Raw genomic sequence first — 20904 nt, forward strand, 5'->3', positions numbered from 1 at the left:
CCATCCTCCACTGTACACCCTGGCCACAGCAGAGAGCTGGCCTGGAAGAGGGGCAACCGGGACAGAATCCGGCGCCCCAACCGGGACTAGAACCCGGGGTGCCGGCGCCGCTAGGCGGAGGATTAGCCTAGTGAGCCGCGGCGCCGGCCCAATCCAGCTCTCTGCTATGGCCTGGGAAAGCAGTAGAAGATGGCCCAAGTGCTTGGGACCCTGCACCCGCATGGGAGACCAGGAAGAAGCATCTGGCTCCTGGCTTCAGATTGGCGCAGCTCTGGCTGTTGCAGCCATCTGGGGAGTGAAACAGCAGAGTGAAGACCTTTCTCTCTGTCTCTCTTACTGTCTGTAACTCTACCTCTCAAATAAAAATTTTTTAAAAAGTGTTAGTTGCTAAATTAACAAGAGTCACTGTGCACTAACTTCCCATGCAGGATCTCTGTTCTCAAAAACTCTGTTCTCAAAAAGTTTTATTATGACTATGTCTAAGCGCTCCCAAAAGATGTATCATTCTTGGGTGTTTCCTTAAAGTTAATTTTCTTTTTTTTTTTTTTTGACAGGCAGAGTGGACAGTGAGAGAGAGAGACAGAGAGAAAGGTCTTCCTTTTGCCGTTGGTTCACCCTCCAATGGCCGCTGCGGCCAGCGCGCTGTGGCCTGCGTACCGCGCTGATCCAATGGCAGGAGCCAGGTACTTATCCTGGTCTCCTGTGGGGTGCAGGGCCCAAGCACTTGGGCCATCCTCCACTGCACTCCCTGGCCACAGCAGAGAGCTGGCCTGGAAGAGGGGCAACCAGGACAGAATCCGGCTCCCTGACCGGGACTAGAACCAGGTGTGCTGGCGCCGCAAGGCAGAGGATTAGCCTAGTGAGCCGCGGCGCCGGCCATAAAGTTAATTAAGTTTCTAAAAAAGAAAAAAAAAAAAGAAGTGAAATTAATTTCAAGATGCAATGACTTTGAACAGCCCTTTTCTCAACTATTGAGAAAGAGTTTTAGTTTATTTTACCGTGCAAATTGTTGAACTCTTTAGTTAGTGCAGAGTTGGTCTGCTGTGTACAAAGTTAGTTGAAAACGGATCTTAGTGGAGAATGGGACTGGGAATGGGAGAGGGAGGAGGAGGAGGGGTGGGAGAGTGGGTTGGGGGGCAGGTATGGTGGGAAGAATCACTACATTCCTAAAGTTGTACTTATGAAATGCATGAAGTCTGTATTCCTTAAATAAAAGCTTTCTTTGGGGGAAAAATAAAAAAAAAAAGTGCAGGGTGAAATGTTTTGCATTATACAATGGTTACATTTCAAAAGGATTACAGTGTCTCTTGATAGAAAACCTGAGCAACTGTTGGTCTGATAGATCACTAAGTATAGAAGGAGAAGCCAAAAGTTGAAACGTTCCTTGTGCAGGGGTCAGGACAAGCTACACCAACCAGTGGAAGGAATCTGAGGTTGGCAGGTGCCCCAAAGGACTTGCTGGCCTTCCCCCAAAGTAGGTCAAAACCTTCCATGGGAGGCGCCCTCTCCCTGCCCAGAGGAAAGGAGCCTCCTGTGCTCTGAAGAGGAGGGCGATCGTGCACTGGCCTTCCTGCTTCCCCAGTTCACCGCTTTCAGCTCCCACGCTGGTCCTGCTGCTGTGGGCAAGGGCTCCAACAGCTGGATTTATTCCAAGGTCTGTCTCTAATGACAGAATTCAAAGCAGGGGCTTAATGTGCAAAAATCAGAGCAGGATTTATTTAGAGATCAACAAGGGCTGGCACTGTGGCGCAGCGGGTTAAAGCCCTGGCCTGAAGCTCCAGCATCCCATATGGGCACTGATTCGAGACCCGGATGTTTCACTTCCAATCCATCTCTCTGCTACGGCCTGGGAAAGCAGTAAAAGATGGCCCAAGTCCTTGGGCTCCTGCATCCGCGTGGGAGACCTGGAAGAAGCTCCTGGCTCCTGGCTTCGGACTGGCGCAGCTCTGGCCATTGTAGCCATCTGGGGAGTGAACCAGCGGATGGAAGACCTCTCTCTGTCTCTACCTCTCTCTATAACTCTGTCTTTCAAATAAAAAAAAAAAAAAAAAAGAATAGAGATCAACAGATCAACAAAAAAGTATATGAGGAGAGAAATGCACTCACCTCAATATAGCTGTCCCATTTATTGGGCACAGGGTGGTGTCCTAAATGAATATGCAAACACATGGTAGGGTTTGGGTGGCATTCAATGCACCCGGTGGTCTCTGGGACAGCTCTGTGGTATCTTATTCATGGTAGAGGCTCGAGGTGCATCATGGGAAAGTGGCTATGCTGAATTGGCATATAGGCTAAGGTACAGAGACTGCGGCTGAACCTCTTAGCTCCTGTACCTCTTTTTTTTTCTTTTAAGATTTATTTATTTATTTGAAAGTCAGAGTTACACAGAGAGAGAAGGCGAGGCAGAGAGCCTTCCATGCGCTGGTTCACTCCCCAGTTGGCCGCAAAGGCTGGAGTCGCACCAATCTGAAGCCAGGAGCCAGGAGCTTCTTCCGGGTCCCCCACTCCTCAGTAACACTTACAAAACTCACGGCACGTAAACTGTACGCCTTCCTCTTGTGGATTTTCCTTTTGTTACAGAGGCCTCTGCCAAGAACTCAGAAGGACAGAAGGAAAATGTTTCACACACACACATCATACCGCTGCAATTCAAAGCAAATCTGAAATTGAAGGATTCAAAATCAGACATTTCATGTCATCATTTTAATTTGTGCATTACAAGAAGCTAAGATGTGCTTTCCCTATTCAATACCAAGTGAAAGGAAAGGCCACCACAAAACACACCAAACACCTGAGTAAGGGAAAAGGTTAATGTCGAGTGTGGGAAACCCGACGGGCTGCCTCCCCGTGCACGGAGGGAACAGCAGCCCGTCCTGGGAGACCAGGTCTTACACAGCTTTGCAGAAGTAAGGGAGAGGGAGTGGCAAACCCATTAGAGTGGGGTGGAGCTGACACTTGTGATTGGGCTATTGGGTCACCTGACTTCTAGTTAGCCAGGCTGGACTAGGAATATGGCACCATTTTACCAACACCAAGGACCTGGCAACACTGCTAAATGAAAGAATGTAGTAGCAAGGCTGGCGCCGCGGCTCACTAGGCTAATCCTCCGCCTAGCAGTGCCGGCACACCGGGTTCTAGTCCCAGTCGGGGCACCGGATTCTGTCCCGGTTGCCCCTCTTCAGCTCTCTGCTGTGGCCAGGGAGTGCAGTGGAGGATGGTCCAAGTGCTTGGGCCCTGCACCCCATGGGAGACCAGGAAAAGCACCTGGCTCCTGGCTCCTGCCATCGGATCAGCGTGGTATGCCGGCCGCGGCGGCCATTGGAGGGTGAACCAAAGGCAAAGGAAGACCTTTCTCTCTGTCTCTCTCTCTCTCTCTCACTGTCCACTGTAGTAGCAGTGGGAGAGTTCAGGACTTGGCCACTCACAAGAGTGAAACATACAACCCAAAACACCAACGGATGAAGTCGCCAAGAGAAACCCAACTCACCCTGTGCTACCCTGGAGTAAACCGTAATGTCACACCACAACACACCACTTTGGCCTAGGATCATTTTGTGCTAAAGGCCATTGAGAAGATGCGGAAAAGCTCCCTGCTCTCCTGCGCTTTGCCAAAACACAGGGCATAAATTTTCAAAAGTGTTCCCTCCTTCCTTCTCAACCAGGAAGGCTAAAAGTTAGCCGCTGGACAGCTGTGACGCTGATCAGTCCAGGGGTGGCCCCAGGAGAATCTAAGAGACAAACTTGAACCTGCATCGGCCATTAGCCTGGAAAGCCTTTCTTTTGTCTTGTAATTTGTTTACAGATTTATTTTTCTTTGACAAAGACGTTATGTAAACCCCAAATGCTAAGCCCCCTCTTCGAGTGGCTCCTCCCTTGCTGTCGCTCTGCACCTGCTCCCAGATAACCCAGGTCTGTTCCTCCCCCGCAGCGCTGAGACGCGGGTTCAGCGCCCCACTTTGTAGATTTCCTGCCGATCCCCGCCTCTCTCTCAGCTGACAAGGCTGGGGCTTTCTGGGGTGCACTCCAGGTCCTGGGGAACACCACCTTACGGGCCAACTCGGGTATCTCCCGTCCTCCAGCAAACGACCTCCCCACCTTCCTTCCGAGGGGATCCCGGCACACCCTTGTGGGGTGCGGGCCGCTGCGGAGGGCACGGCTCCAGCCACGTCCCTGCACACCTTGGGAGGCACAGGCCACGGCGCACCTGACCGGGCCCCGCCGCCCACCTGGGACGCCTGAATCGAGAGCCTCAGCCCCCGTTCGTGCCCGGCCCGGCCCCAGGCAAGCGGACCTGGGGTGTAACTAGCACCTGGGGGTAACTAGCGGATGGTCGCGCGCTCCGCCTCCCCAAGTTCATGCACAGATAATGGGGCGCGGCTGCGCCGGCGGGGATGCCCGGGGCGCCCGACAGTCCTTTAGGCCCTGCGCCGCGCCTCCACCGCAGGGAACGGGGCCGGGGTCCCAACACGCACCCCCGGGCCTGGATGTGTACCTCCCGCGGGAAGACCTCATCCAGCCAAGGGAAGTCACCAGAGAGGCGTTACCGAGAGCAAAAAAAAAAAAAAAAAAAATCCACGCAAAGGTGGTGGGCGACCAAGGGCTGTTTCGACGCTGCAAGGCCACCCGGGGAAGACGCTGGGGTCTCTCAGAGCGTGCCATTTCGGCTGCGGCGCGAGAACTCGCACGTTCAACGACTGAGGGGCAGTCCGAGGCCCCGGCACGCCCGCACCCGGCCCGCGGCGCCACGCGGGCTCGCCACGCGCCCGCCTCCGCCGCCCGCCCTTCCCTCGCCCGACTCCAAGATGGCGGCCGCCGCGCCGCGGCCCCGCCCGCCCCGCCCCCTCGCCGCGCGGGGACGCGCCGCGCGCCGCCGCCGCCGCCCCTCCCCGCGCGAGCTCCACCCAGGAGCAGGCAGCGCGGTCGGCGGCGGCTGTTTCCCGCCATTGTGCGAAGTGGAGGCGAGGGGCCCGCGCGCGCCGCGCCTGCCGGTCGCCTGCGCCTCCGCGTCCGCCGCCGCCGCCGCTCCGGAAGGCGCAGGGAGGCCGGGCGGTGTGCGCCCCGCGGCTCGTCGTGCGTGGGCGGGCTCGGGGCGAGGAGCGGCCGAGCTCCTGAGGAGGAGCTGGGCGCCGGCCGCTCGGCCCGCGGATCCCCGTCGCCGCCGCCGCCGCCGCCGCCGCTGCCGCCCCGGCCGCGGCCCTCGGCGAGATGCCCTGTGGGGAGGACTGGCTCAACCACCCGCTCGGGATCGTGCAAGGCTTCTTCGGTGAGTGGCGGCGCCGGGGGCGGGCTGTCGAGTTTGCAGAAGCCCTCCGGGGCCCGTCCCCGCCGCGCGGGTCCCCACGCGGGACCGCCCAGAGGGCTCGCGCGGCGACAGGCGGCGCCGGCCTGCACCGGCCGAGCTGGGACGGCCCCCGGCGGGCCGCGGCTGCAGGTGCCTCCCACCTGCCCGATTCGCCGCTCGCGGGCGGCCAAGGTGAGGTCGCGCGGGCTGGCCGTGGTGGACGGCCTGGCTGCCGTCTGGGGCGCCGCCGGGGCCGGAGCCTCGCGTGGCACGCGCCGGGCGCGGGGCTGGAGCCTCGGGGAGGCCGGCGGAGCTCGCCGGTGGGGAGCTTCAGGATATTTCAAAACTTCCGGTGTGCCGGGCGGTGCGCGCTGGCTTGCACAGAAGTTGCCGCAACTCCTGGCTGGCACACCTCCGCCGCGCAGGAGGGCAGCTCCCGGGGTGGCTGCGTCTTGCTGCTGTTGGGGTGGATTTGAACCCGTCTGGTCTGCCTCCGGCCCCGTGCAGGAGCCCCGAAGTGCCTCTCTGCGTAGGGAACGCAGCCGGCGAGCTTAGCAAACTTTAGTTGCTACTGCTCCTGCTGCTTTGCTGCTTCCGGTACAAGGAGAAAACTCGAGATTCGGTTTTGGTTCACTGGGCTTGCCGGCCCCTCCCTCCTTCCCCGGCATTGCTCGCACTCGGCGGTGGTGGGCCAAGACCCCGCCAGAACCCCTGCGTTGGGTCGCCGCCCCTGGCTTGCCTGGGGTGACCGAGAGCTGAGCGTGGTCTCGGCTCGCTCAGACGTGGGGTACTAGGAGGAGAGACTCGCAGAGAACTGCAGTCCTGAGCAGCCGGAGCCGCTGGCGCACAGTGCTGGAGGGGCTCGGTGCCCACTAAGCAGCTCTTCGTGATTGTACCCAACTTAGTTCCCTGGCTTCCCAGGCTGGGACTAGGAGACCTGAGTCAGGCGCCCGGCGTGTAGCCCAGTGCACTGGACACCCTGAGAACGAGTGGAAATTAAAGCTGTGTCTATATTGCAAAACAAAAGTGGGCAAATGCAGTGTCCGGGCTTCTCTGAGAACAGGGTGGATGTATTCCTCCACGAAGCCCTGGTCATTTGCTGTTCAGCGTCCGGATTGCTGGAGCTGACGACCGATATGCAAAGTACAGCCCCGAAATGTCAAGTGCAGGTTAAACTGCAGCATTGTTGGGTTAAGAAGGTGCAGGTGCGTAGATAACTTTTAAGGAAAGCCCTTCCAAAGTAAGAGGGTTTGGTGCGTATTGGGCTAAGTTCCAGTTGCTGTTATTAGAAAATTTATTTATGAGAAATACACTCTAGTCATACTGGATATGTTTGGGGGATTTTTGTCGCAGCCTGAATCTTTCTGGTGTGTTTCTCCCCAGAATATCTTACTCCATATAGGTTGTGTCTTATAGAGAAGTAATGAAGTTTCTTTTCTTAAAAAAATATTTATTTGAAAGTCAGAGTTACATAGAGAGAGGAGAGGCAGAGAGGTCTTCCATCCGATGGTTCACTCCCCAGTTGGCTGTAACAGTTGGAGCTGCACTGAGCCGAAGCCAGGAGCTTCTTCTGGGTCTCCCACGGGGGTGTAGGGCCCAAGGACTTGGGCCATCTTCTACTGCTTTCCCAGGCCATAGCAGAGAGCTGGACTGGAAGTGGAGCAGCTAGGACTCGAACTGTAGCCCACATGGAATTTCCGGCACTTCAGGCCAGGGCGTTAACCTGCTGCGCCACCGCACCGGCCCGGAAAAGTAATGAAATTTCTTCTTTCACGTAGGACATCTTTCCAACGAGTCTGAGAATTTTTTTTTTTTTTTTTTTTTTTTTTTTTGTGATCCTTGTCCTTGTCACATGTTTCCACATAAACTTCCTAACCCTGTTGTGTGTTTAGGTTAGGTGTCTTCAGTGATCTGGAGTTGTGCTGTCCAATACAGGAGTGACCACTAGCTATTTAAATCTGGGTAGGAATGGGCATTTGCCACAGCCCTCGGACTCTGCCTGGGGCGCTACATCCCGCATCACAGTGCCTGGTTCCATTCCTAGCTTCCTGCTGATACATGGTGGGAGGCAGCAGATGATGGCTCAGGTACTTGGGTTCCTACCACACATGTAGGAGATCCGGATATTTGGCCTGGCTCAACCCGGGCTCTTGTACAGGTATTTGGAGGGTGAGCCAGTAGATGAAAAATCTCTCCCTGCCCTTCTAATTAATTAGTTAACTAAAATCATAGTTACGAAGTTCAGTTTCTCAGTGTTGTATTCCTTGGGCTCAGTAGCTTCATGTGGATGGAGGCTACTGTATTAGTGCGGGTGGGGACTGTTTCTTTCATATCAGAAAACTTTTGTACTGGCCTGGTTCTTGTGAGTGTGTCATGCTCATGTTTTGATGACCACCCACTTAGCCTTCTTTCTCTCTCAGGATCTGCATTCTGCCACTCACTATACCTTATCCGTTCTAGCTCTTAAACGTCTCTTTCATGTGGCCTGAGATCTTCCTTCCCACTGCTGCTGTCACAATTCAGATTACTTAAGATCTTTCCTGGGTGAGTGGAAGAGCCTGCTAACTGGTCTCTGCCTCCAGTCTTGCTTCTCTTCCATTCACCGCACTGGAACCAGCTCCTTCAGTGACTTCCTGTTGGGCTTAATATCTGACCTGGACGTTTTGAAAAGGTTTCGGAGGCCCTTCTCAGCCATGCCCCTGCCTAGCCTTCAGACTTGGTTGCTGTGTGCCCCCTCAGCATACTGAACCCTGTTTCACTTCTGGATTTTGAACTTGTCTGTCCGCATCTCTTGTTTGTTTTGTACCCTTCTCCCTCCCATCCCACGTCTGCTTTCCCTGGCTAAATGTTACTTTTCTTTTGAGAACTGGGTTGGGGTAGGTACCACAGGATACTCTACTCCCTGTTACTGTAGGATACTGTGCATCCTGAGAGTTACTATAAACACCGTATTGAAATAACTTGTTTCCAAGGGTTCCCTGGTTTTGAGAATTCAGGGCCTGTATCAGTGTTAATCACCATTATGTTTGCATTGCCTAGAATGTGCTTTGAACATTGAAAGTGCTCAGTAGACAGTGTTGGTCACAGGCAGTGGAAAGATAGATTAATCAACAATGGTGTACATTGGGATCGTTACTCTGACCACAAATCTCAAACTTAGGACAGGCCTAATGGGCCTCACATTAGTTCAGAGAGTAGGATAATACCAGGTATGAGTTATTGTCACATGCAGATCCTTGTGCTTTCTTGATTCAGGTAAGAACTTTGAAATTCTGGGGTGGCCAGTCAAAATTATATGAACCAGTAACTTCTCTTTGTGAATCAAATCTATGTTTTGAATTTGTATAGCCACATTTTTATAATTGTTCATGTGTGAATTTTTCCCTACAAGCCTTTATGAAATGAGTCTGATGTTTTAGTTCTGCTTTCTGACTGATTTTATATCCAGGACGTTGAGGTCCAATGGCTTAATATGTAGGAATACTTCAATACGTCTTTATTGGGCTGTATAATGCTGATGGCTTAGTCCTCATAATAATTGTACATTTGGTGACCCACCACACATCACTTCCCTTAACAAAGGTGGGAACCTTAAATTAAAAAAAAAAGTTATATTCTACTTTTTCCTTTAATCTTTATTTAAAAGGAATTTTCTTTACTTGAATTAATAACTAATTAATTATATTTAAATAAATATTTTATAAATAATTTGTAAATAATTTTATGTAATTATATTGATCATATTTAAATAAATTAAAATCATTATAATTGATTATTAATAAAAATAATTTCAGAAGAAGTAGGAATGCTTATCAACTTTGATTTTTGATTCTTTTCCCTTTAGAGCACTGGTTGGACCATGATCATTAGTTTTGGTTATATTTAAGGTTCTTTGCTAATAGAACTTGACTGGGTCATGTAGCAGAGTATGTGGAGGAGGGCAGGATACAATATTCCTTATTTTTTTTTCTTTTAAGATTTATTTGAAATAAATCTCTCAAAGAGAGAGATTTTCCATCTCTGGTTCGCTCCTCAATTAGCTACAACAACCTGGGCTGGGCCAGGCCAAAGCCAGGAGCCTGACTCTCCATCTGGGTCTCCCACATAGGTAGCTGCGGCCTTTCTGCTGCCTTCCCAGATGCATTAGCTGGGAGCTGGATCGGAAGTGGAGCAACGGGGACTTGAACAAGCACTCATGTCACAGTGCTGGCCCCAGGGTACAATACTTCATCACTAACATTTTGTGTATTTTGAGAAAAAGCTCCCATCCACTGATTCTTTCCACAGACATCCACAATGACCAGGACTGGGAACAGTTCCCTGAGCTGGGAACTTAGTTGATGTCTCCCTCTTAGGTGTTAGGAGCCCATCACTGCTCCTTCCTAGGATATGCATTGGCCAGAAGCTGGAGCCAAGACCTGGAGCCGGGAAGCAAACCCAGGCACCAGTGTGTCTTAACTACCAGGCTAAACACCCACTCCATCACTAGCATTTTAGAGAATTTAAAACGTTATCAAGTAAAAACTGGTCTACTTTTTAGTATTGCAGGAATCTATAAACAGTTTGTACCCTTATATTTTGTACCAGCTTGGATCTCTTCTACCCCCCTGCCCTTTGTAAGCCTCTGAGAAAAAGGAGTTTGCGCTAAGGCTGTAGAACCCAAAGGCAGGGAGGGTATGTTCTAGGATACTGAATGAAATCAGAAATTACAGAGCCAGCAGGAATCCAGAGCGACTCTTAGAGTTTGCCTTCAGTTGTATTCATCTGCACACTTTTTCTCCACTCCATAGCTTCCAAATCCATTTTTTTTCATTCCCAATCCATACCACCTAGCATCTTAATCTTTTTTTTTTTAATTTATTTTATTTATTTGAAAGAGTTACAGAGAGAGGGAGAAACAGAGAAGGGGAGAGAGGTCTTCCATCTGCTGGTTCACTCCCCAAATGGCACAGTGGCCAGAGCTGGGTTGATCCGAAGTCAGGAGCCAGGAGTTTCTTCCAGGTCTCCCATGCAGGTGTAGGGGCCCAAGGGCTGGGGCACCTTCTGCTTTCCCAGACCATAGCAGAGAGGAGCTGGATCAGAACAGGACCAGCACCCATATGGGATGCCAGCACTGCAGTCTTGGGCTTTAACCCACTGTGTCACAGCACAGGCCCCACATCTTAATCTTTTTTTTTTTTTTTTTTTTTTTGACAGGCAGAGTGGACAGTGAGAGAGAGAGAGACAGAGAGAAAGGTCTTCCTTTGCCGTTGGTTCACCCTCCAATGGCTGCCGCGGCCGGCACACCACGCTGATCCAAAGCCAGGAGCCAGGTACTTATCCTGGTCTCCCACGGGGTGCAGGGCCCAAGCACTTGGGCCATCCTCCACTGCACTCTGTGGCCACAGCAGAGAGCTGGCCTGGAAGAGGGGCAACCGGGACAGAATCTGGCGCTCCGACCGGGACTAGAATCCGGTGTGCCGGCACCGCAAGGCGGAGGGTTAGCCTATTGAGCCATGGCGCCGGCCTCCCACATCTTTATCTTAATTCCAAATTCCAAGCATAGAAAATCTTCTTAAGGGGGGGCTGGCACTGTGGTGTAGTAGGTTAAGCCTCCACCTATGGTGCTGACATCCCAAATGGGTACTGGTTCAAGTCCCAGCTGTTCCACTTTTGATCCAGCTCCCTGCTAATGGTCTGGGAAAGCAGTGGAAGATGGCCCAAGTGCTTGGGTCCCTGCACTCATGTGGGAGACCTGGAAGAAACTCCTGGCTTCAGATCGGCCCAGCTCTGGCCGTTGCGGCCACTTGGGGAGTGAACCAGCAGATGGAAGACTTCTCTCTCTTTGTCTCTCCCTCTCTCTGTCTATAACTCTCAAACAAGTAAATCTTTAAAAAAAAAAAAATGAAAGTCTGCTTATGGGAAGGTGGGTGTTTGGTGTGGTGGTGAAGGCAGGCTTCACTACCTGCCTTTGGCCCCTGACTTCTGCAAACCCTGGGAGGCAGCAGTGATGGGCTCACACAGCTGGATTCCTGCCACTCCTGTAAGAGACCTGGTTTGAGCTCCTGGTTTCCACCCTCCCCGTGGGCCGTTTCTGGTATTTAGGAATGAACTAGTGAATGGGAGCTCTGTCTCTCCTCTCTTTCTGCCTCTCAAATAAAAAGTTTTAGAAATCTGATTGGCTCAGCATAGAGTCCACTCATGAGTCAGTCAGCTAAGGCCATGGCACTGAGTTATGTAGGGCAGTCACACGATGGACAGCCACACCTCAGCAGTGGGGATGTATTCAGAGAAGAATGGATTGGGCAGCCATGTGAAAAGTGAATATATGGGTTTATAAATTATAAAATAATAAGTTTTTTTGTGGTTAAAAAACCAACATAGGCCGACACTGTGGCTCAAATCCTCTGCCTGTGGCGCTGGCACCCCGGGTTCTAGTCCCAGTTGGGGCGCCGGATTCTGTCCCAGTTGCTCCTCTTCCAGTCCAGCTCTCTGCTGTGGCCCGGGAAGGCAGTGGAGGATGGCGCAAGTGTTTGGGCCCTGCACCCACATGGGAGACCAGGAGGAAGCACCTGGCTCCTGGCTTCGGATCAGCACGATGCGCTGGCCACAACGCGCTGGCTGCAGCGGCCATTTGGGGGTGAACCAATGGAAGGAAGACCTTTCTCTCTGTCTCTCTCTCTCCACTCTGCCTGTCCAAAAAAAAAAACAAACAAAAAAAAACCATAGTTTGAGTAGAAAGTATGTTTTCCTCTCATTGAAGTGTGGGTACTTTTTAAAAGAAAGATTTATTTATTTGAAAAGCAAAGTTGCAGAGGGAGAGGGGGAGATAAAGGGGGCTCAAATATCCATTTCCATAATGGCCGCAGCAGCCAGAGCTGGGCCAGGCTGAAACCTGGATCCTGGAACTCCATCTGGGTCCCACTCGGGGTAGCAGGGGCCCAGGCACTCTGGCCATCTGCTGCTGCTTTCCCAGGCACATGAAGAGAGAGCTGGATTGGAAGCAGAGCAGCCTGGACTCAAATCTGCACTCCTGGAATACTAAAGTTGTCTCAGGTGGTGGCTTATCCCACTGCACCACAAAACTGGCCCCAGAGTTTGGATACTTTTAACTCTTTCTAGTTTGAGTTCTCCTGCAGTTTTTTTGTTATTGAAATATAAGGGCTGGTGCTATGGCACAACGGGTTAAAGCCCCAGCCTGCAGTGCAGGCATCCTATATGGGCATTGGTTTGAGACCCGCCTGCTCCACTTCTGATCCAGCTCTCTGCTGTGGCCTGGGAAAACAGTAGAAGATGGTCCAAGTCCTTGGGCCCCTGCGCCCGTGTGGGAGAGCTGGAACAAGCTCCTGGCTTTGGATCGGTGCAGCTCTGCCCTTTGCAGCCTTCTGGGGAGTGAACAGCAGATGGAAGATCTTTCTTTCTGCCTCTCCTTCTATCTGTGTAACTCTGACTTTCTAATACATAAATCAATCCTAAGAAATATAAGTCCGATAACAAAATTTGCCATTTTAAAATGTACAATTTTAATTTTTAGTACATTCATAATGTTATGCAGCCATCACCACTATCCTTTCCATCACCCCAGAAAGAAACCCCATGTTAGTGGTCACACTCTCCAAGTCCCCCCACCTCCACGTCTCATCCTGGGGAACTAATAGTGTCTCTAGATTTTACCTAACATGATCGTTTTGGAGTCTGGCTTCTTTTAGTATAATGTTTTCAAGATTTGTCTGAGTTGTAGCATGTATGAATGTCAGTGCTGCATTTCCTTTTGTAATCACAATAATTCCATTGTATGTATAGACCACATGTTTATGCATTCATCTGCTGATGGACACTTGGGCAGTTTTTGTTTTTTTCGGCTCTTGGACTAGTGCTGCTATAAACACTTATGTATGTACAAGTTTTCCTGGGAATGTGTGTTTTCATTTCAATGGATTATACTCATTACTGAGGATTGGGATTGCTAGGTCGTGTGGTAATTTTAACTTGTGGAGGAACTGCTAAACTTGCCCCGTTTTACATTGCCACCAGCAGTGTGTGAGGGCTCCAGTTGTTCCACATACTCTCTAAGTTTTGTTATTTTCTCTAAGGTTATAAGTTATAGGCATACTGGTGGGTATGAAGTGGTATCTCATTGTGGTTTTGATTTTCTCCAATAACTAAAAGTATTATATGATTTTTTTCTTTTTAAAGATTTGTTTGAAAGGCAGAGTTACAGGGAGGCAGAAAGAGGAAGAGAGGGAGAGGTTTGAATGTTTTGAGGTTGGAGTCCAAGTTCATTTTTTTTTTTTTTTAATTTATTCATTTGAAAAGCAGAGTTGGCCGGCGCCGCGGCTCAATAGGCTAATCCTCCACCTAGTGGCGCCGGCATACCGGGTTCTAGTCCCGGTCAGGGCGCCGGATTCTTTCCCAGTTGCCCCTCTTCCAGGCCAGCTCTCTGCTGTGGCCCGGGAAGGCAGTGGAGGATGGCCCAAGTGCTTGGGCCCTGCACCCGCATGGGAGACCAGGAGAAGCACCTGGCTCCTGCCATCAGATCAGTGCGGTGAGCCGGCCGCAGCGCGCTGGCCACAGTGGCCATTGGAGGGTGAACCAATGGCAAAGGAAGACCTTTCTCTCTGTCTCTCTCACTATCCACTCTGCCTGTCAAAAAAACAAAAAAACAAAAAACAAAAAACAGTTACAGAGAGAGATCTTTCATCTGCTTATTCACTCCCTAAATGATTGCAACCTGCTGGCGCTGGGCCAGACTAAAGCTAGGAGTCAGAAACTCTATCCCGGTCTCCCATGTGGGTGACAGAAGCCCAGGTACTTGGGACATCTGCTGATGCTTTCCCAGGCATGTTAACAAGGAGCTGGATCAAAAGTGGAACAGCCAGGACTCAAACTGGTGCTTATATGGGATGCTGGCATCACAGACAGCAGCCATAACTCAGTGTGCCACAGATTCATTCTTTGGCATGTGGATAGCTACTTGTCTCAGCACCAGTTGTGGAGAAATCCATTTTTTCCTCATGGAATGATTTTGACATACTTGTGAAAAATTAATTGATAGATTTGTGACTATTTTTGATCTCAGAATTTCATTCCACAGTCTGTCCTTACATCAGTACCATAGCTTTATGTGTTAAGTGTTGAAATTAGCAAGGGTGAGTCCTCCATCTTTGTTCTTGGGGTTTTTGTTTGTTTTTAATTTGAGAGGTAGACTACACAGAGATGGAGTGACACAGAGAAAGGGCTTCCATCCTCTGGGTCACCCCCTCCCCCCCCAATGGCCGCAACAGCTGGAGCCGAGCAGATCCAAAGCTAGGAGAGAAGAATTTCTTGCAGGCCTCCCAAAAGGGTGCAGGGAGGGGCCCAAGCACTTGGGCCATCTTCCATTGCTTTCCTGGGCCATAAGCAAAGAGCTGGATCAGAAGTGGAGCAGCCGGGACTCAAACTGGTACTCGAACTGGGATGCCGGCGCAGCAGCCTAGCCACAGTGCTGGCCCCTGTTCTTGTTGTTTTAATTTTATTATTTTTTATTTTAATTTTAATTTTTTGACTTTCTACAAACCAGTATAGGGTTTATTTTTTATGCTGTATAACATAAGGCAAGTTAATAATAAATTTTTATTTAAGGAAGTCCCCATGTTGCAATTCCTTCCTCTGTCCAAAGTCATCTAGTTAGTTAGCTCTTTTAAATCTTGAAGCCCACAATTTCTGGTCTGTTAATCCTCACTTGAATTACATAATAACTTCAAAATTCCACTTTAGGCTGGCGCCGCGGCTCACTAGGCTAATCCTCCGCCTAGCGGCGCCGGCACACCGGGTTCTAGTCCCGGTCGGGGCGCCAGATTCTGTCCCGGTTGCCCCTCTTCCAGGCCAGCTCTCTGCTGTGGCCAGGGAGTGCAGTGGAGGATGGCCCAGGTGCTTGGGCCCTGCACCCCATGGGAGACCAGGAAAAGCACCTGGCTCCTGGCTCCTGCCATTGGATCAGCGCGGTGCGCCGGCCGCGCCGGCCATTAGAGGGTGAACCAATGGCAAAGGAAGACCTTTCTCTCTGTCTCTCTCTCTCACTGTCCACTCTGCCTGTCAAAAAAAAAAAAAAAAAATTCCACTTTAGATGTGCTTGCCTGATTCTGACATGGACACATGTGAATGGCTGTATTTTTTTCCTAAGCCATCACTCAAAAATACAACTATCTGGGATATTCCAATACCTAAGGTTAAAAAACAAAACTATTAGGTCTTTCACACCTTGACTAATGAATTGTCTTGTAGTTCCTTCCAATAGACCTAAGAAAAAGTCCTGAGTGAAGCAAAACCACAGTTACTCTATGAGACGTTTCCAACAATGAGTGGCTATAGGAAAAGCCCTATAGGGATAGACCTCAACATTGTTGTTTTTAATATTTCAAGTTTTTATTTGTTTATTTGAAAGGCAGAGTAGACCAGTTTGGTGGTCTACTCCCCATATGCCTGCAACAGCTAGGGCTGGGCCAGGCTGAAACTGGGAACCAGAAACTCAAGCCAGGTTTCTTGTATGGGTTGCAGGTTTCCAACAGCCTGAGCCATCCCTTGCTGCCTTTCCGGAAGCTGGATTGGTTGTGGAGCTGGGACTCAAACTCAGGCACTCTGATGTGGTGTGATGGCGCCCAAAGTGGCACTTTTTTTTTTTTTTTTTTTTTTGAAGTTTATTCATTTATTTGAAAGGCAGAGTTACAGAGAGGCAGAGACAGAGAGGTCTTCCATTGGCTGGTCTACTCCCCAGGTGGCCACAGTGGCTGGAGTTAGGCCGATCCGAAGCCAGGAACCAGGAGCTTCCTCTGGGTCTCCCAAACCGGTGCAGGGCCCCAAGGACCTGGGCCATCTTCTACTGCTTTCCCAGGCCATAGCAGGGAGCTGGATTGGAATTGGAGCAGCCTGGACTTGAACCAGCACCAAATGGGAAGCTGACCCTGCAGGCAGCAGCTTTACCCACTACACCACAGTGCCAGCCCCCAAAGTGGGATCTTAAGCACTAGGCCAACTGCCTGCCCTTGTTATTTGTAAAGGTTGTTGTGGGTGTTTGGAGTTAGTTACATGTCACTATGAATTTTAACTTTTATATTTCTGGAATAGACAGTTGAAAACTTGATAAGGATCACATTTAATCTGTTAAGTGGAGTAATTTTAATATTTCCTTACTCCATATTATAGAACTATTTTCAATAATAATCATGAGATGAGGGGCTGGCATTGTGGCATAGTAGGTAAAGCCTCTGCATACAGTTCCAGCATCCTATATGAACGCTGGTTCCACTTCCAATCCAACTCCCTGCTAATGGCCTGGGAAAAGCAGCAGAAGATGGCTCAAGTGCTTGGGCCGCTGTTACTCACGTGGCAGAGCTGGAAGGAGCTCCTGGCTTTGACCTGGCCCAACTCTAGCCATTGTGGACAGCAGGGGAGTGAACCAATGGAAGTTCTCTCTTTTTTTTTTTTTTTGACAGGCAGAGTGGACAGTGAGAGAGAGAGAAAGGTCTTCCTTTGCCGTTGGTTCACCCTCCAATGGCTGCCACAGCCGGCGCGCTGCGGCCGGCGCACCGCGCTGATCCGATGCCAGGAGCCAGGTGCTTTTCCTGGTCTCCCATGGGGTGCAGGGCCCAAGCACCTGGGCCATCCTCCACTGCACTCCCTGGCCACAGCAGAGGGCTGGCCTGGAAGAGGGGCAACCGGGACAGAATCCGGCGCCCCGACCGGGACTAGAACCTGGTGTGCCGGCGCCGCTAGGCGGAGGATTAGCCTAGTGAGCCGCGGCGCCGGCCCAATGGAAGTTCTCTATCTCTCCCTGTAACTCTGACTTTCAAATAAATGAATAAATCTTTAAAAGGAAAATAATGATCATGAGATGAAGTTATATGCAATGTTGAGAGTGCTACGTATTTCAAAATAGTCATTGCTATTATCAGTTGGATTTTCAACAAAGGTTTCCTCCATTTTAGAATTTTTTTGTTGAGTTGCAATGTGCTGGTGTTTCATGTTGGTATGGGTACCATAATTGAGATTGCTTTTCAAAATTAAGAATTATTTTGTAGAAGAATTATTTCTTTGTATGAAGAATAATTTCCTGGGCCAGCACCACAGCTCACTAGACTAATCCTCCGCCTGCGGCGCTGGCACACCGGGTTCTAGTCCCGGTTGGGGCTCTGGATTCTGTCCCAGTTGCTCTACCTCCAGTCCAGCTCTCTGCTGTGGCCCAGGAGTGCAGTGGAGGATGGCCCAAGTGCTTGGGCCCTGCACCCACGTGGGAGACCAGGAGGAAGCACCTGGCTCCTGGCTTTGGATCAGTGTAGCGCCATAGTGGCCACTTGGGGGGTGAACCAACTGAAAAAGGAAGACCTTTCTCTCTGTCTCTCTCACTAACTCTGCCTGTCAAAAAACAAAACAAAAGAATAATTTCCCTAATTATCAAATGTTTACTCAGAAGTATTCATGCTACCTCATAGTTTGAATTTTGGCCTTTTAGTTGGATTTTTTTTTTTTTTAAATCTCTTTGAAAGGCAGAGCTACAGAGAGGAGAATGAGATCTAAATCTTCCATCTACTGATTTGCTCAACAAGTGGCTACAACAGTCATATCTGGGCTAGGCCAAAGCCTGGAGCTCTATCCAGATCACCTACATAAATGACAGGGTCCCAAGTCTGTGCGCCATCTTCTGCTGCTTTCCCAGGTGCATTAGCAGGGAGCTGGATTGGAAGTGGAGGAGCCAGGACTCCAACTGGCACTCTGGGATGTCACAGGCAGAGGCCTTAATCCACCATGACACAGCACCGGCCCCTATAGCAGGCTGATTTTTAAGTTGATAATTTTGTGTGGCCTGTGAATGACATCATTAACATCCATATGGTCCTTGGCAGAAAAAGGGTTCCTACCTCTGCTTTATAGTAAGGTTTTTTTTTTTTTTTTTTTTTTTAAGATTTTTATTTATTTCTTTGAAAGGTTGAATTAGAGAGCCAGCGAGTGAGCAAAAAAGGGCAAGATCTTTGATCCACTGGTTCACTCTCCAAATGATTGCAACTGCCAGGGCTGCGCCAGGCCAAAGCCAGATCCTGGAACCATCACGTCTCCCATGTGGGTGGCAGGGGCCCAAGTACTTGGACCGTCTTCTGCTACTTTGTCAAGTGCATTAGCAGGGAGCTAGCTTAGAAGTTGATCAGCTGGGACTTGAACCGGGCTTAACCCCCTGCAGCATAGTGCTGGCCCCTTTGATCTCTTTCATTGGAGTGTTGTAGTTTTTCCTTTATAGAACTGGTACATTTTTTTTTTTTTTTAGAGTTTACCTAAGTATCTCATTTTGAGGAGACTGTAAATGCTACTGTGTTATTTCCTTCCTATTCTACTTACTGATTGATAGTATATAGGAAAGTGACTGTATTTTATTAGTTCTTCGAGATTTTCTACAGGGCCAGTCATGTCATCTCTGGAGAGTTTGTTTTCCTTCACTATCAGAAGGCCGTTTATTTCCTTTTCTTGTCTTACTGCATTAGTAAGGTTTCCTGTACAGTGTTGAAAAGGAGAGGCGAAAGGGGACGTCTTGTCATGTTCCTGATCTTAGTGGACAAACTTCTGGTTTATCACCTGTGTCATCTTTAACTTCTGTTTCTTCATAAAACCTCTGTTCCCTCAGCAACTCTAGATACTATTTCAAGGCTTCCACTTTTCATAAGAGGAGAAAACAAGTGCCACTGTACTGCCCTCCATTGCCTCCATCCAATTTGTCATTGTTACCAAAGTTTATAATATTTAATTATAATGTAATTATGATACTTCCTGTGTTTTGTCTAATGATATTAGAAAGATTAAAAACCAGTGAGTAGGATTTGCATTATTATGATTGTGAATTTTCACCCCTGTAGGACCTGCTAATTATCTTATTTATATCTGCTGTATATTTACGCTTGTGCTTTGTGCTTGATTTATGTTCTGAGGTGGCTGTGTTAAAGTCTCTAATTGTGATTGCTGTAGGTTTGTTTTTTAGTTCTATGAATTGTTGCTTTGTGTATTTAAGACCATGTTGGGTGTATGTGGGTTGTAGTTTCTTGAGCAGTAGCATCTTAATTATATGAGATTGATTTTTTAAAGATTTATTTATTCATCTGAAAGTCAGAGTTACACAGAGAGGGAAGAGGCAGAGAGAGGGGGGTCCTCCATCCGCTGGTTCACTCCCCAGATGGCTACAATGGCTGGAGCTGTGTTGATCTAGAGCCAGGAGCCTCCTCCGGGTCTCCCAAGCGAGTGCAGGGGCCCAAGGACTTGAGCCATCCTCCACTGCCTTCCCAGGCCATAGCAGAGAGCTGGATTGGAAGAGGAGCAACTGGGACTAGAACCGGTGCCCATATGGGATGTGGGCGCCTCAGGCCAGGGTGTTAACCCACTGCGGCACAGCACTGGCCCCCTATCATCTTTTTGTAACTGTTGTTCAGTGAGTTCTGTAAATTTGCTAATTTATGTCAGTTGCTTTTTAGGTTTATTGCTTAGATGTTATACTTGATTTTTTTCTGTTTTATTCTTGAGTTAATTATGTTGTTTCTTGGATCCTATGTTCCTTTTTGTTGGCTTCTTTTTTTTTTTAAACTTTAAAAATATTTTTAAGAAAGGTTCTGTGAGAGAACATGAGATGCATTATAGAATGATAACCATTTAATTTACCAAGAAGACATAACCATATGTGTACCAAACAACAGAACTTCAAAATACGTGAAGTGAAAACTGGCAGAATTGAAAGAAATAGAGCCGGCGCTGTGGCTCAATAGGCTAATCCTCCACCTAGCGGCGCCGGCATACCGGGTTCTAGTCCCGGTCGGGGCGCTGGATTCTGTCCTGGTTGCCCCTCTTCCAGGCCAGCTCTCTGCTGTGGCCCGGGAGTGCAGTGGAGGATGGCCCAAGTGCTAGGGCCCTGCACCCGCATAGGAGACCAGGAAAAGCACCTGGCTCCTGGCTTCGGATCACCGCAGTGCGCCGGCCACAGCGCGCCAGCCGTGGCGGCCATTGGAGGGTGAACCAACGGCAAAGGAAGACCTTTCTCTCTGTCTCTCTCTCTCACTATCCACTCTGCCTGTCAAAAAAAAAAAAAAAGAAAAAAAAAGAAAGAAAAACCTGCAATGATAGTTGGAGACTTCTCTCAGTACTTGAAGGGTACAAGGGGTAGGAATGTAAAATGAGCCACACAACACTGTCAGCAAGGTAGATTTAATTGACATTTATCCACCCAACAACAGCAGAATACACATTCTTTTCAAGTCTCTATGGAACATTCAGCAAGATAAATCATATCCTGGCTCGTAAACCAAACATCGACAGTTTCAAAGAATTGAGAGCATCAGAGCTGTTCTAACCATAATGAGGGTAGATTATAATGACAGAAGATAACAGGCAAACTCAAACTTGTAGAAATTCACATCCAAACCATCAGGGATCAGGATCAGAAAGAAATCTCAGGCAATTTTTAAATCCTGTGAACTGAACAGAAGTGAAAACACAGTTTATCAGAATTCCAGTATGTGTCCAAACCACAGAAGTACTTTGAGTTGTTATGTGCATTTAAGAGAAGATGTGTCTTAAATCAACAGTTTAAGCTCTCATCCTTGAAAGAAGAAACGAAGAGCAAAATAAACCCATGTTAA

At 49.3% G+C, this 20904-nt stretch overlaps 1 protein-coding gene and 1 non-coding gene across 2 annotated transcripts in view; one reads left to right on the forward strand and one right to left on the reverse strand.

Annotated features, from left to right (window-relative positions):
- Window positions 1-5054: 5054 nt before the first annotated feature.
- The window catches only part of MCMBP (minichromosome maintenance complex binding protein), a 57241-nt gene continuing 41391 nt past the window's right edge, over window positions 5055-20904 (forward strand). Inside the window, exon 1 of the mRNA XM_008270606.4 lies at window positions 5055-5263. Within this exon, the coding sequence (XP_008268828.1) occupies window positions 5206-5263 (58 nt within the window). The 5' untranslated portion in view covers window positions 5055-5205. The remainder of the gene's footprint in view (window positions 5264-20904) is intronic.
- LOC127484281 (small nucleolar RNA SNORA18) lies at window positions 15511-15638 on the reverse strand. The gene has a single exon (XR_007911162.2). It is a non-coding gene; the product is annotated as a small nucleolar RNA SNORA18 (small nucleolar RNA).

The sequence above is a fragment of the Oryctolagus cuniculus genome, chromosome 15, assembly GCF_964237555.1.
Source record: "Oryctolagus cuniculus chromosome 15, mOryCun1.1, whole genome shotgun sequence".
Classification (NCBI taxonomy): Eukaryota; Metazoa; Chordata; class Mammalia; order Lagomorpha; family Leporidae; genus Oryctolagus; species Oryctolagus cuniculus.